General features: G+C 37.7%; 1 protein-coding gene across 2 annotated transcripts in view; it reads right to left on the reverse strand.

The window, feature by feature from the left end:
• Window positions 1-16,153, reverse strand: part of LOC149774873 (uncharacterized) — an 82,141-nt gene that overhangs the window by 28,558 nt on the left and 37,430 nt on the right. Inside the window, exons 9-10 of one of the 2 annotated variants that reach the window (XM_089944709.1) lie at window positions 13,072-13,443; window positions 6,127-6,423 (exon numbers count right to left, since the gene is read on the reverse strand). In XM_089944709.1, the coding sequence (XP_089800835.1) occupies window positions 6,127-6,423; window positions 13,072-13,443 (669 nt within the window). The remainder of the gene's footprint in view (window positions 1-6,126; window positions 6,424-13,071; window positions 13,444-16,153) is intronic. The other variant, XM_089944710.1, reaches the window with a different exon arrangement.

The following is a 16,153-nucleotide window of genomic DNA, read 5'->3' on the forward strand; positions in this document are numbered from 1 at the left end:
AGGGGGTGTGGTGTGCAAAGGTCCACAAACCTTCCTAACTGACTGAGAGTGCATCCATGGTCCAAATGTGTGGGTCAGGAACTGGTGAGACAATGGTGGGTATTGTGTGGTTCCACCTTGTCACAAATAGGTTGATCATCAGATGCCTCCAAAGTGTAGTCAAATCTAATGAATAACTGGACCCTGTCTGGAATAAACATTTTACAGAACATCATGTCCGGCAGGAATGTGTTTTATTTGTACATCGATTAGAAGTTGGTTACACCAGCACACACTGGTTTGATGATTTTTGACCCCTGTTTGAGGCATTCCTGAACTGTGGACATAATCAGGCCTGACTTCTCCTGAAGTCGGTCTTTTCAGAGGTGAAAGGCATTTATGATTGCTTTAATTTCTTGAAGGTTGATGTGAAGAGGCATATCACCTGGTCACCATTTGTGGCTGATCATATCGAAGCCTGGCAGCAAGTGGGCTCCCCAGCCATAATGTACTTTTCTATACATATCATCATTTCCAGTTAGGGTTTCTCCAGATAAATTCCTTTTGTGAGCCAACCATAGCTGCACTACTTCCACAGGAATGCTTGTATCTCATACATTATATTGATGTTTGGGTCGACTGGACTGGCAAAGGGGTGAAATTGTGCCACCAAAGTCACTTGTAATAGGCATATATATATAGATGGCCTACTGGGTTCAAATCTGCTGCTGCAATGCAAGAACTCCATCTCTGAAATCCATGTCCTCCTGTCATCTTTCCATTTATAAATGAGGATACTGGTGGAGTTCCCATTTGTAAATGAGGACACAGATGAAGTTTCCATTTGTAAATGGGGATAACAGGTGGAGTTTCCATTTGCAAATGAGGATACAGATGGAGTTTCTATTTTTAAATGAGGATACAGGTGGAGTTTCCATTTGTAAATGAGGATACAGGTGAAGTTTTCAAATGGATGAGCAGTTTTTGAGCTGCCTGCCTCTAAACTTCTTCAAGTGTTGTGACCCCAAACAGCAAAGTGGGTCAAATGGAATTGTGATCCCAAACAGCAAAGTGGGTCAAATGGAATTGTGACCCCAAACAGCAAAGTGGGTTAAAGGAATCATTCTTAAATCCAGCACAAGAAGCAGTTTTAGCGATGTTACGCATAAACATGCATCATGACATATCAAAACAAGATTGGAAGAGGCAGTCAGTGCATTAGCCACCAAATTGTGAGCTGATCTGTCAATGAACTGAGCCATTCAGTCCATCAACTCCCAAATGTGTTGCTTTGCTGGTCAGATTCAGCATACAAGATCTGGCAACAATATATTTAACCAGCTTTAATAAGACCAAAAATAAGTTCTTATCCACCTTATAAAATGGTGGGACAGACAAGTTAACTGCCATTATATTCTTATCCAACAATGGGAGTTCATTATTATTTGTATAGGAACGTGTCCAATATCAGTGCATTGAGAACATGATTTGTACCTATCTTCCTGAAAAGAAGGCTTTAGCATTCCCCATGTCACAGATATGTTCAGACAGCTGACTGTTAACTTCCTTAAGTTTTTCTGACAGAGGAAGCAGGCAGGAAGAAGGCAATCTTTCTTATCCTCGATGTTGACAGACACTTTGACTTTAGAGTCATGCATGGTGGTAGGGGTGGGGGTTGGGGCATTCTATAGCTGGCAACACCTAGTAGACAGCCACCTTAAAACTAAACTCTGTCCTCTCCATGGTCAAATCAGATTAGGGCTGTCACTCACTGTATATATATACTTTTATCCTTTGCCTGTTTCATATCAGGATAAACCATGCCCTTAGGTAATAACGAGACAGTGCCTTCATCCCTAAATGAAACACCATGAATACGATGTGAGAAGAAAGTGAAAATCGTGCATGCATAAACCAGACTGGTCAGATTTGGTACCAGTCATGCTGGCAGAATGAATGGAGGAAAGGATTTTCTGTTACCATCCCCATCCCAATCTGAACATGTAATCTTCTTCCTGGCAACAAGAATTGATCTTTCACTAAGATTACTATCCTTCAAAATATAGAAAGCCATATTTCTGGTGAAATGGTTGGATCTGTCATTATGATTCCGATAATCAAGTCCAGGTTGGAACTGACTGAGTTGGCTGGAAAGTGAGACACTACTTCATGCCATCATCCCTAAATAAACCTCTGAGAATACCTTGTGGGTAGAAAGTGAAAATCATATGTCTGTAAGCCCTGATCTGAACATGTAATTGTCTTTTTGGTTATAGGAAAGGATCTTTCACTAAGATTTCTGTCCTTATAAATAAATGAAGCCATATTTCTGGTTAAATGGTTGAATTTATCACTAAGATCCAAATAATCAAGTCCAGGCTGGGATGGCAGGGTTGGCTGGATGGTCAAGTCCAGGCTGGGATGGCATGGTTGGCTGGATGGTCAATTCCAGACTGGGATGGCATGGTTGGCTGGACGGTCAAGTCCAGGCTGGGATGGCATGGTTGGCTGGATGGTCAAGTCCAGGCTGGGATGGCATGGTTGGCTGGATGGTCAAGTCCAGACTGGGATGGCAGGGTCGGCTGGATGGTCAAGTCCAGACTGGGATGGCAAGGTTGGCTGGATGGTCAAGTCCAGACTGGGATGGCATGGTTGGCTGGATGGTCAAGTCCAGGCTGGGATGGCAGGGTCGGCTGGATGGTCAAGTCCAGGCTGGGATGGCAAGGTTGGCTGGATGGTCAAGTCCAGGCTGGGATGGCAAGGTTGGCTGGATGGTCAAGTCCAGACTGGGATGGCAGGGTTGGCTGGACGGTCAAGTCCAGGCTGGGATGGCAAGGTTGGCTGGATGGTCAAACCCAGAATGGGCTGCCTAAATATTAGGGAAAATTCACCACTGTATCAAAATTTTCTGCAAATGATAAAAAGGGAATTAAAATTTGGCTTAAAGTCAGGAATTGTGTCAAATTATCCGAATGGATGGCTTATCCAACTGTGACTGCAAATTATCTGCATCTGTCTCCCCTAAATCTGGTGATGTCACAGTGGAAGGCATTATCCATCTGATTTCTGGTGCATATTGGACCACAGTAACCCCCTCCCAGACTCACAACTGATTCTGTATTCAGATGCATAGTCCGTAAATGCATTCTGGTCTTGAGTGCTTTTTCCTTCTCTTTGCCTATTGCTGATATCTGCAGAACAGCCTACAACTCCTCAGACCATGAATTAGACATACTGCAAGGGCTAGAAGAAGTACATTGTTTACATGCCTGTCAGAACTCAAGCATGTCTTCCCTTGCTTTGTATTTATTGCATTTACTGCTTTTAGAAGGACAAGATCTGAGCCAATAAAGAAAAAGAAACAATAGATAACACATAAGTGTACTAAAAATGAATGAATAAAACATAGCACACAAACCCTTGAAAATCAACATACATCAATGATAGGATGTTGTACCATGTGGTCTAAAAAGACCAAGTCGGAGAAAGTAATGAATTTCACAAAATATCTGCCAATTAAAACAAATAATATATACTGCCTGTTTATATCTAAATTTTGAATGGATTGTTTGAATTTTGCAAAAAAAGACTTGGATTAATGGTACGCTTCCTCCATCCAATGTTGTGCGCTGAAGTTAACCTTAAAACTGGTGACACTAAGGTGTGGCATGAGGAGGTACTGCAAAAGAGTTACTGCCCTTTGTTATAATGATACAGACAGGAAATAATAATCTTTGTCTTATAGTAGGGCTGGATTCAGGAGGCAGCAGGCTTATATTCTTAATATTAATGTGATCAATGAATATATTCCAAGAAGAAAATGACATAAAATAATAAAAAAGAATCTTTTGAACATGACATCCAAGCAGTGGTACTATAATGAATTGGTTAAATATGAATTAATTTTTTTTTCTTTTCTTTTTAAAATCACTGAAGAATTTTTCAAATCAGCTTGAGAAGCTATTATCAATGTCCACCCCTATAAGTCAGAGTTTACAGTGTGAAAGTCACAGACTTAAAGTTACTTTGAAGTAATTACCTTGAGGTGACAAGCAGTATGACTACTATTAGAAGAATAGTTCATGCCTCAGTAATTACCTTGAAGTGACAAGCAGTATGATTACTATTAGAAGCATAGTTCATGCCTCAGTAATTACCTTGAAATGACAAGCAGTATGATTACTATTAGAATCATAGTTCATGCCTCAGTAATTATTTTGAAGTGACAAGTAGCATGTGGGTTGTAGTACTAAGGGAATTATATGTAACCTTTTACCATAGTATAATGACTGAAGCATAAACAGAAGAAGAAAAAAAAATATTATACTAAAGTTAGTGAAATCTGAAATATGGGCCACAGTGACATATTTTTATGATTAGGGTTTAGTACAGATCAAGATGTATTTTCTCACCAAGTTTCATGATTCCAGGTATAACATTATTACACTGCAGATAAAAAGAAACTATGGGGTCATGAGGTCATGAGGTAAATGCAAACATTTAACCTAAACCAGTAAAATGTCAAATGTAGGTCACAATGACATTTGTTCTATGAGTGTGGTACTAACAGAAATTCACACAAGCAACCAGTTTGATGGTTCTGGCTTGATAAGTGATTGAGACTGAAACCCAAGTGAGCTGTACTAATCAAGGAGCATGCTCTCACCAAGTTTTATCTTGGTACAGAATGATGTATACAGGGTGATAAAAGTCTCTTTGGTTATGAACTGAACAAAATAATTTAACTTAAGCCAGTAAAATGTAAAATACTGGTCACTTTGATCTTCTTTTGTTCTAAGGGTGTGGTACTAATAAAGGTTCATACAATCATCCAGTGTGACGATTCCAGTATAGATAGATATTGAAAATTTAACTTAAAAATTAAACTTAACCAGTAAAGCATGAAATAAAGGTTGTAGTGACCTACACTTGTGATGAGGGTGTAGAACCCACCAAGATGCATGCCCTCAACAAGTTTCAAAAATCTAGATATAACATTATATATCGATGGTAATATAAACCTATTTCATGGTAAGGAAAGCAAAGAAAAACTTGAACTTTGCCAGAAACATGTGAAATGTAGGTCACAGTGAACTTGCTTAGTGGAAAAGGTGTGATACGAATAGAAATCCATAAAATCATCTAGTCTAATGATTTTTTAGCATGAATAGAGCTTGAGGATATTAAATTAAAACACAACAATTTACCAAAATCAGTAAAGGGTGATATACAGGTCACAGTGACTCTACTTTTGAGATGTGCATGTTGTACTCCTCAAGATACTTCCCCACATCAAGCTTGATGATTTCAAGCATAACAATATTTACACAGTATGCAAAACTCTTGAGCTAAATGAAAACATTTAAAGAATGTACAACTAATTTACATGTACAAAGACAGCCCCTACCTTGGGGATAGGTAATAAAAAAAACCCACAATCCAAGCCATTGTTTAGGATCTAGGAAGATTTTTTTGTTGTTCTTGTTGTAGGGTTTAACGCCATTTTTGAGCACACGATAGGCTATACATGGCGACCAGTATTAATGGTGAAAGAAGAACCCGGGAAAACCCCAAAAAGAACCACTGAACCACAAGAAGCTACTGGCAAGCTTTCTCACATACGATCTAGGAAGAAAGAATGATCAGTATACAATGATGGTGTAGATACATACAAATCTGTATCTGGGTGAAAACTAATGTTGACAAGACGAGTAGTACAATAGCTTAAATCTACTTCACAAAGTTAAACAAAACAAAACCAGAATTTTAGAACAAGCTGATAATAACTGATTTTATGATACTGAAAGTTTCATGGGGTATGCATGACTCAAAATATATATACAGTAGATAGTCATTGAAAATGTACATTCACAGCAGATAGTAAATAGTCATTCAAAATGTACATTCACATGCCTATGCATGTCTTCAAAATTTAGCGAGGACAAAAGATACTGACTGAATGAATATACATGTACACCCAGCTGAATGAACACACATGTACACCCAGCTGAATGAACACACATGTACACCCAGCTGAATGAACACACATGTACACCCAGCTGAATGAACACACATGTACACCCAGCTGAATGAACACACATGTACACCCAGCTGAATGAACACACATGTACACCCAGATAGACTTACTGTCTAGAGAGCCATCCTCGATCTCCACAACTGTTGTGGGTTTTTCTCTCTGTCTTGGTTCCTTCTGCACTTCTAACTGACATAAGCTATGGGCTGAATCGAGGTCAGTTACATGACGATCTGCATAATTTCCATCTGTGTGATGCAAATTTGTTCCATGGTATGAAATGGATGTACTTTTGCAGTGGGTTGCATCTGGATCATCTGATCCATTGATCAAGTTGTTGTTTGGATTAGTTTCCCTTGATTCAAAATTTTCATTGGATTGCTGACTCAAGTCTCTCGTACTTGGATCATCTGGTTTGTGAATGAATACTTTGAATTGGTAATCTATTAGTCAAATCAAAACATGTTATGTTTTTCATCACTTAATTAGATTGTAATCACAAGTATTCACATTTGCACCTACTGTAATTTCCATTGTGATTCTCTTCCAAATTTAACATCCCAAATATTCAAAATAAGTTTCTTAAATAGTTCTTTATTTTGTTTTGGAATGGAAAGACGATAAGCTGAACTCGGTCTTAAATCGACAGCATTGCCTTGTTTTCCAACATGAAATAATTTACTGAGATATAATGGGGCCACTTAGTGCACAAGCTTAGACTTTTTTACAAAATATTTTAATATCATTCATTAAATTTGGGAAATTTTCATCATTATCTATTTTAACATGTGGAATAATTTACAAATATTTCTTACCCCCCCCCCCAATATTACAGCTGTCTAGTTATTGTTGTACATGTATGTAGCTTTTGTATTATAAATAAATAAATATATAAATTTGGGAAATTTTCATTATCATCTAGGCTGAGTAAACATGTGGAATAATTTACAAATATTTCTTTACACCCATAAATATTACAGTTGTCTAATTATTATTGTACATGTATGTAGCTTTTGTATACACCGTCAGCTCCACTTAAATGCATATCACTTAATTGCATAGATCGCTTAATTGCATAGATCGCTTAAGTGCACAGCGAAAGTATGGTCCAGTTTTTCATTGTAAATATAAATGAATTCAGCTTAAATGTATACTCCGTTTATATGCATAGCTTGGGTCTGGTCCCAAGGCTATGCATATAAGCGGAGTTGAATGTATGTGTATATATATATATATAGATATATATATATATATATATATATATATATATATATATATATATATATATATATATATATATATACAGTCAAACCCAGTTATCTCGATTACGTCGGGGGTGTAAAAAAATCGTCGACATAACCGGGTCCCGAGATATCCAGGTTCATAAAAACCGGTAATTTTAAAAATGTCCTTGAGCATTACTCCTGTCTCTTGCTGGTGTTTACTGGAATCCCCTCCCACTGCATGTTACAATAAAATAAACAAAACGCTTAATTGATAATAAAATGAAATGAACTAACCTGGTGTTGTTATCATTTATTCCTTTTTTATCATCATAAGTAATTTATTAAAGAAAAAATATATCTATGAACTCCTTATATCACATGTAGCGTATGCATCCATTACTGTAGTGTGCATCACTTATGTCAGATAACACACGACGCATTTTTATAATTGATGTGAATATTGAAAAACAAATCATGTTTGGTTGTACTCAGAGGTTTGAATATGTTATCAGATTGAAAAATGGATCAAAGAAAATCACAAACGAGAGAGTGAGAGAGAAACATCCACCGATTGCTTTCAGGCACCCGCCATTCACGCATAACGCGGTGTTAGGTGCAAAATAACCAAGATTGTATTATATCCAGGTTAATATATGACAGTATCTCGCAGATAAAGATCAATAAATGTTTTTGAAAATACATGTACATGTACATGTACATTGACTGTGAGTGCAAATGACACTCCTTTCGCTAGCATGGGTTACAAAGAGTATTTATTAAAGCAAGTTAATGTTGAGTAGACTACTTACCCCGCAGGCATCAATGCGAGTTTGTATCAATTATGATTCCAGATGGCAAATAAATAGATGCGCGGGTGGTGAATAAACACATCCGGTAGCGAGCAGTAAACTAATTCTTTGAACTTACCGGCAGGATATCAAATACAAAGGTTATTTTATTGCAAAGGAAACCGACCCTGGAAACTGACTTTTGATTCTTTCAAGTGTGCCGATTCTTATTTTCTTTTCTGTTTTTCTTTTTGCCGACTTGGGTTCCCCTTTACTGGTATTCACAGGAATTTTGAAAATAAATTAAAACAATGGAAGCCAATTTTTCTGCCAGACCTAAATAAGATATATTACAAATAAGAAAACAAAACAAAATTAAGAAGACCTCAAGCATGAGAACTAAATTATGGGGCCTCGACTGCCATTGTATAGAAGCCAAGTGCCTGAGATTATCCATTCGCGTGCATATATACGAGCATATATATAGGGTGATATTCTGCCTAGAAATATATCTGTTCGTAAAATAAAGTTACATTGTAATTTGTACACACTCTTGTCTTTGTGAATCCTTGAATATTTTATGTAGTGAACATGATATATTCTTAATAAACTAATCGATTAAGCTACTCTTACGAACCAAAAATAGAAAGAATATGAAATAAACATGTGACTACTGCTGTAACGGACCAAAATTGTGCCTGAAAATCGATCGCTTTTGCTGACTATTTCTTGTACAATTTCTGTGAGATTGACGTTAAAAAGTTGCATTTCGTCGAATTAAGCGGGTCCACATGTTACTTCGGACCGAAACTTATGCCCGACATAACCGGGTTATCGACTTAACAGAGGTCGAGATAAGCGGGTAAAAAATAGCATAACAAAGAAGAATTTTTTTGGGACCGGACCAAAACGCTCAACATAAGCGGGTTGTCGAGATAACCGAGGTCGAGATAAGTGGGTTTGACTGTATATATATATATATATATATATATATATATATATACCTATGCTGGTTACTTACTTTCCACTTTAGCTCATTATGTTAGGTAGTACTAATACTCTAGTGTTGTCTATATTTACTATCATGCACCAGGAATCAATTGTAAGTAAGGCTATCTGAAGGTGTGATTTTTAGCTACTTGAAGTCTGACAGAGTGGTGTCATCTGTATATAAGTTGGCACATGAAACACAGTTACCTATTTTCTGAGACAGATCATTTATTAAAAGCAGAAATAGATTAAGACTGACACCATTTTCATTAAAGACTGACTAGATATCACATATCAATGTGGCCATCCATTCAGACTGTCTAGATATCACGTATCAATGTGCCCATCCATTCAGACTGACTAGATATCACATATCAATGTGGCCATCTATTCAGACTGACTAGATATCACAAGTCATATTTTGGTGAATACCACAAGTCTTCATTCAGGAAGAGTAGCAATAAGAAGACATTTGAGATGGCCACCATGGTAGACATTTTGGAAGACAGATCAACATTATTTGTATTTAGGACAAACTAGCATAAGAAGTCTAGTACCAAATCCCCATGTTGACACAACTTTCCCATTTGAAAGGGTAGCAATAACATTGGTTTCACAAGATGGCTAGCATACAGCCAAATCTTACATTAGATTGGCACCATTTTTACTTATGACCACCTATACACCAGTAGAAGTTTTGTATTGAAAGCCCATGTCGATATGACCATCAATCAAATAAACAGTAATATGAAGATTTACAGGATGGTCACTATGGAAGCCATACTGTAAGTTAGGTTGGCACCATTTATTTTGGATCATATACACATCATAAGAAGTCTTTTGGTGAAAAACCCAGGTCATATGACTTTCCATTTAGGATCTGTGGTGACATGATTTTTAAGATGACTGTCAAAAAGGACATATTGAAGGTTAGATTGGCATCATTTTCACTTAGGACCACTAGTGTTAAAAGATATGCAGATATGTGGGAGTTTTGGTGAACAAGCTAAGACTAAACCAAATCTGCACATTTTTAGATGCATATGTTATTTAATTATTCCAAAATAATTAGGATGAAAAAGCTTCCAATTAATGGAAGTGAAATAGAATGATCTGTGACAAAAACAAAACTTTCAATTTACTGCAGCTAATCTTTTTACTCTGCAAGGAAAAAAACAACATTAATTGCACAATTTCGTTAATATATATATATATATATATATATATATATATATATATATATATATATATATATATATATATATATATATATATATATATATTTTGTTCCAAGCAAGTTGCTACTGGAGTTATTAGCTTTGCCAAGAGGTACATGATAGACAATATTCTGCAATGTTAATTGCATTAGAAAATGTAGGACAAATATTTACATTTCTGCTTATTGACATCTTGATATTAATTGTGCTGGGGCTGGTCAAAACTGAATCAGACGATGACAATATGATATTAATTAGGTTTCTGCAAATGTCCTTTCTTAATTTTGATGCATTACAAGCAAGATATTGAAATATGCAAATACAGCCATTTCCTTGGTCAGAACATTTTCAATTACGATCTGGAACCAAATGAAGTTTCATGATAGAAAGGCCCGTGGGTGCCTGCTGTATAGGTCAAAGGGGGGTCACATGACCCCCACTGGAAATCATACAGCAAACATAAATTCCAACAAGTTTAATCATGCAAATGAAGCTGAAAATACATCACAAGATTCTGTTCAAAACACTTAGTAAATATTAGCTTTAGTTTCAGATAGCTTACTGTACTAATACTACCATCCGTGCCAGTCACTTGTAATAATATAGTATAATGTGACTGAATGACCCCCCCCCCCCGAAAAAAATCCTGTGGGCGCCCAATGGACAGGCCCATAATGCAGTTGTCACTCTGACTGGTCAGAACATTAAAAAATCATGAAAAGCAGAATTTTCTAAATAGCAAAGTATTATTAATTGTACTGTTTACCAGACTGAAATCTTATTATGTATGCATTCTTCAAGATATATTTTTATTACATAATCATGCAAAATGTTATTTCACAGGTTTACTTACATCTTTGTTTAAAATTTAATAGTCAAACCCGGTTATCTTGATTGGGGTATAAAAAAAATCATTGACATAACTGGGTCCTGAGATATCAGGGTTTAGTTGTCCAACCTATTGCATAACAATGATTTTGTATCCGTAGTACCAAAAATGTGACGTTTTGTTTCTAAAAACAAATGGCATTTCTAATGCACAATAAAAATAAAAGTTCAGTCATGACCAGATTGGCTGTCTTTTAAATGAGATTAAGTAACAACTCGCACATTTTTACAACACTTAAGTATGTTCAGTGATTTAAATTTGTTTTATCTTACCCTGTGAATAGCCTCATCCCTTCGGTAGCCTCAATAGTTTTCTCACGCTGACCAAAATCTGGGCCAAATAAGTACATGTACATGTATGACTGTACTTTTTAAAAATATTTTCTTTTGTTTGTGTTGACTTTAACTAGTAGCAAAATGTAAACGACCACAATTGTCCATGAAAATTGATCGCTTTTGTTGATTATCAGAGGTTCTTTTGCAGCGGTATGCTGGTTTTTGCCCATAAAATTAGCCTCTGTACCACAAAATAGATGAGGCTGTCAGTATTCCTGTACTGAGAAACTGTAAAATGTGTTCAATATCTTTAAAATTAACTATCTCAACATCAAATTGTGTATAAGCCAACTTAACCTATTGATACAGTTGTAGTCCCATGTCCCTCCTGACCTTGACCAGTGACCGTTGGCAACAACACAGCGCCAGAAAGAGAGTCGGTGTATCACTTTGATGGACTGAAAGGCTTTGATATTTGATTTAAGATAAAACAATACAAATTAAAACACTCTTTTCTTTCTATTTCATAGACAATAATCCAAGCGGTCACTTTTTGCTATGTTTTGTTTGCGTTGATGAATCTGTAATCATTGCACAGCCATTGATAACTTCATTAAAAAAAATAATGGACATTATGGATTTTTAAAATACCGTATGTGCTTTTATTTACTCTTGTTTAAAACAAATTAATAAGCATGTTTGTTGGGGGGGAGAACCAGCATGGTTTGGAATTTTGCCAGTTTCTATTTATAGATGATTGTAAGTCACGTGATCTAGCCATGCAGATGGATGAAGGTTTACACTTATACCAAACTTGGAAGCACATATTAACTACTGATTTACTTTATAACAAAAAACTCTGAACCAAAGTTGTTAATTGTGTATGGATTAAGATGGTAACTGACTATGACAATATTGGAATGGGCTTACACTATAGTTTGTTCCACAAAGCATGGTGAATTTTATCCTACCTGTAACTGCATCATTATATTTAGCTAAAAGTACCTAATTCATTTTAAATATACAGTGTAAAACGAATTAGGTATTTTTAGCTACAATTATTGATGTTTACCTGATAATTTATCAAGTTACAGATAAGATAAAATTCGCAATGCTGTGTGGAACGAACTATATTGTCATGGTGTTGACATGTGAACCTGTCCATTATGAATGCATCTCCTGTAAAGGTCAGAAACGCATTCATTCAATTTCTTTACTCTAAAGTATTGTTTATAACATAATTTTCTCCACTCTATGCAAGTCATAAACCATGCAATGATGAGATTGGTTGATTAACATTTGTACCAGTAAAATATTTGGTCTTGTACCAACTTTTTTCCATCCCTGCCAGTGTTAACGGAAACTCTGGATCATTTGCTGTAAAATTTCCTCCAAGATGGACATTAAAGGTTGCATTTTGTCTAAATAAGCAGGTCCACTTGTCACTTCAGACCAAAACTTATGCCCAACATAATGGGGTTATTGATTTAACAGGGGTTGAGGTAAGTGGGTAAAGATTTGCATAACAAAGAAGGATTTTTTTGGGACTGGACGAAAACGCTAAATATACATGGGTTCTCGAGATAACCAAGGTCAAGGGTTTGACTGTAATACCAATACTGTATTTGTAATTTTTCAAGCTGCAAAAGATAAAGCTAAATGAATGGATGTACCTGCACACTCATTTATGTTTAGAAGTTGGTCACTTTCTTGAAAACTGTCCTCCTCAGCTAATGTGGGTTCTTCCCTAAGTTTTGAATCCTTGTGTACGTATACGTGGCATAAACTCTGGCTTGGACCTTGATCAACTTTATCATCTGATTCATCTCCAACTGTGATATCCAGAATTCTGCCAGTTTCCATATCAGATCCATTGCTCAAGTTTATGCTGCTTGGATCAGCTTCCCCTGGTTCATGATTTTCATTGGATCCCTGACTCAAGCCACACACACCTGAATCAGTTGCTTCTGATACTTTTTCTGCATCTAATCCATTGTTTCTATCTGCGGGATCTGATCCTATCATCTTGATGCTTTCTCTATGGTCTGTAGAAGAGATATTCAATAATTTCAGAACTAGAAGTGCAAGTGTGCCTGAAAACTTTGCTTAGCAGGTTTATTTTGCTGCTGTAGGATAAGAAAGTTGGTTTTCTTGACATTTATCTCGGTATTTATAGGTTACTGCATTTGTATGAGAAATTATGAACTAGTTTTTTTGGCTGGATACTGTACGACCTTGAGAGTGCAGTATATCCATTCGACATAACGAGTTCGTATTTTCCCATACAAATGCAGTATCCTTTTCATTACATACTCATTTTCTTATTCTACCTAAGGCTTAATTCTGCAAACAAAAAATACACTACAAGAAACAAAGTAATTGAATTCATGCTGTATTCCAAACTAAATATACAAGCGCAGACTCGTCTTTACACAACAACAATATTAATGTGCACATAACTCTGCCCAACAAAGTTTTAACTTAGTCTCAAGCTTGACATCACTTTCTAAAGAAACTGTCATTTTGGTCTACTTAAAATTGAAATCAAGAGTCATATTGTGAATGAATACATTTTGCAACAACATTTTCATTTCATCTGGAATAAACGGATTTAATATTTTGTCATTTCTAACTAAATTTCATGATTATGGACTGGCTCTATCTGTGTCAGTTCTACATGAAGTACATCTGATCTGAGCAGTGAGGCAGGTATCTTGACTCATCTGCATGTTTCTGTTTTGCCATTGAACGTTTGGAATCAAAATGTGGGAAAAATATGAACCCTTTCAATTGTAAGTATCACTAAGATGCTGTGGAATATAATGTTCATTTCATTTTGAGTGCAGTAAGGAGGATGTTAATGCACTTGGAATGTAGTTGAGATTACGTTACAATTTTGAAATGTAATCAAACTTTAGAACCCATGACATGGAATGTATGTGGTATGTGGCAGTCCACAAAACAGCTCTTTAGTTCATTCAGAAACAAATTTAATCAACCAATACCTAAAGTGTCAACTACATGAGTGTACATGATTTGTTTACATCATCATCATTGGCGACTCGGTCTCTAAAGACCATGCGAATAGCGCCCTTGGGGTGTTGTCTGTCTCTGTTGGCATCGTCTGCTGTGGCTGTGCAGGCCTATACGTGAGTGACAGTCCCTACTGCAGTTGGTGCAGACATACTGGGAAGTCTGCGTTACTGTGGTTGCTGTTGTGTTCTTCTTTCTCTTATGTTTCTCTGCCGCCAACTGGCCTCTCCTTGCATCAGCGACTGATATGCCATTGTTTACCATCAGCCTCCAGGTACCTCGGTCCTCAGCCAGCTCTTCCCAGCCATCGGGTGAAATGTTGCATGCCTTCATGTCCCTCTTGCACACATCTTTGAAACGGAGTGAGGGGTGTCCGACTCTTCTCATGCCAGTGGCCAGCTGTCCATATAAGATGTATTTGGAGCCTTCCATCCTCCATGCGTCGGACGTGACCCAGCCATCGAAGGCGGCGTTTAATTAGCAGGGAGTACATGCTGGGGGTACTTGCACGCTGCAGGATCTCGCTGTGTGGAACACGGTCTTGCCAGCTGATTTTCAGGATGCGTTTTAGGCACCGTATATGGAAGGAGTTGAGCCGGCATTCTTGCCTCATGTAGGTACTCCACGTCTCACTTCCATATAGAAGGGTGCTGGGAACGCAGGCCTGGTAGACTCGGACCTTGGTGTGCTCTGTCAGCGCGTTGTTTTCCCAAACCCTCTTTGTTAATCGAGCCATGATGGTGTTTGCCTTTCCAAGCCTTCTGTCCAGCTCCATATCAATCGAGAGAGTGTTGCTGATGGTTGACCCTAGGTAGGTAAAGTTGTTGACTGCTTCCAGTGTGACACCGTTGATTTTGATTGAAGGGGCAATGGTGGTATCTTGCACGCTGACATTTGTTTTTTCCAAGCTGATTGTGAGACCAAACTGCGTGCAGCCAACAGCAAAACGGTCTCCCAGTCTCTGGAGGGCTTCCTCGGTGTGGGCCACAAGAGCTGCGTCATCTGCAAAAAGCATCTCCCTGATGAGCACAGCTCTCACTTTGGTCTTTGAGCGCAGTCGTGCCAGGTTGAACAGCCTCCCATCAGACCTGGTGTGTAGATATATGCCATCCGTGGACGTGTCGAAGGCGTAGGACAGGAGCAGGGAGAAGAAGATGCCAAAAAGTGTTGGTGCCAGCACGCAGCCCTGCTTCACACCACTGTTAATTGGGAAGGAAGTTGAGGATGATCCATCATACAGGACTGTTCCCTTCATATCTGCATGGAAAGAGATTATCATGCTGAGGAGTTTTTGGGGGGCAACCGATCTTACTCAGAAGTTCAAAAAGGCCCTTCCTGCTGACCAAGTCAAAGGCCTTGGTGAGGTTGATGAACATCATGTAGAGTGGTTGACCTTGCTCTCTGCTCTTCTCTTGGAGTTGTCGTAGGGAGAAGATCATGTCTGTCGTCGACCTGCCTGCTCTGAAGCCGCACTGTGATTCCGGGTACACACGGTCTGCCAGCAACTGCAGCCTGTTGAGTATGATGCAGGTGTACACTTTACCAACAATACTCAGGAGCGAGATCCCTCTGTAATTATTACAGTCACTGCGGTCGCCCTTGTTTTTGTAAAGGGTCACAATTGTGGCATCACGCATGTCTTGGGGGACTACTCCTTCCTCCCAGCAGCGGCAAAGTAGCTCGTGCAGTGGTTTAATCAATGCTGGTTTTCCACGTTTGATA

Source organism: Sinohyriopsis cumingii, unplaced genomic scaffold (genome assembly GCF_028554795.1).
Source record: "Sinohyriopsis cumingii isolate HCF-2022 unplaced genomic scaffold, ASM2855479v2 utg000127l, whole genome shotgun sequence".
Lineage (NCBI taxonomy): Eukaryota > Metazoa > Mollusca > Bivalvia > Unionida > Unionidae > Sinohyriopsis > Sinohyriopsis cumingii.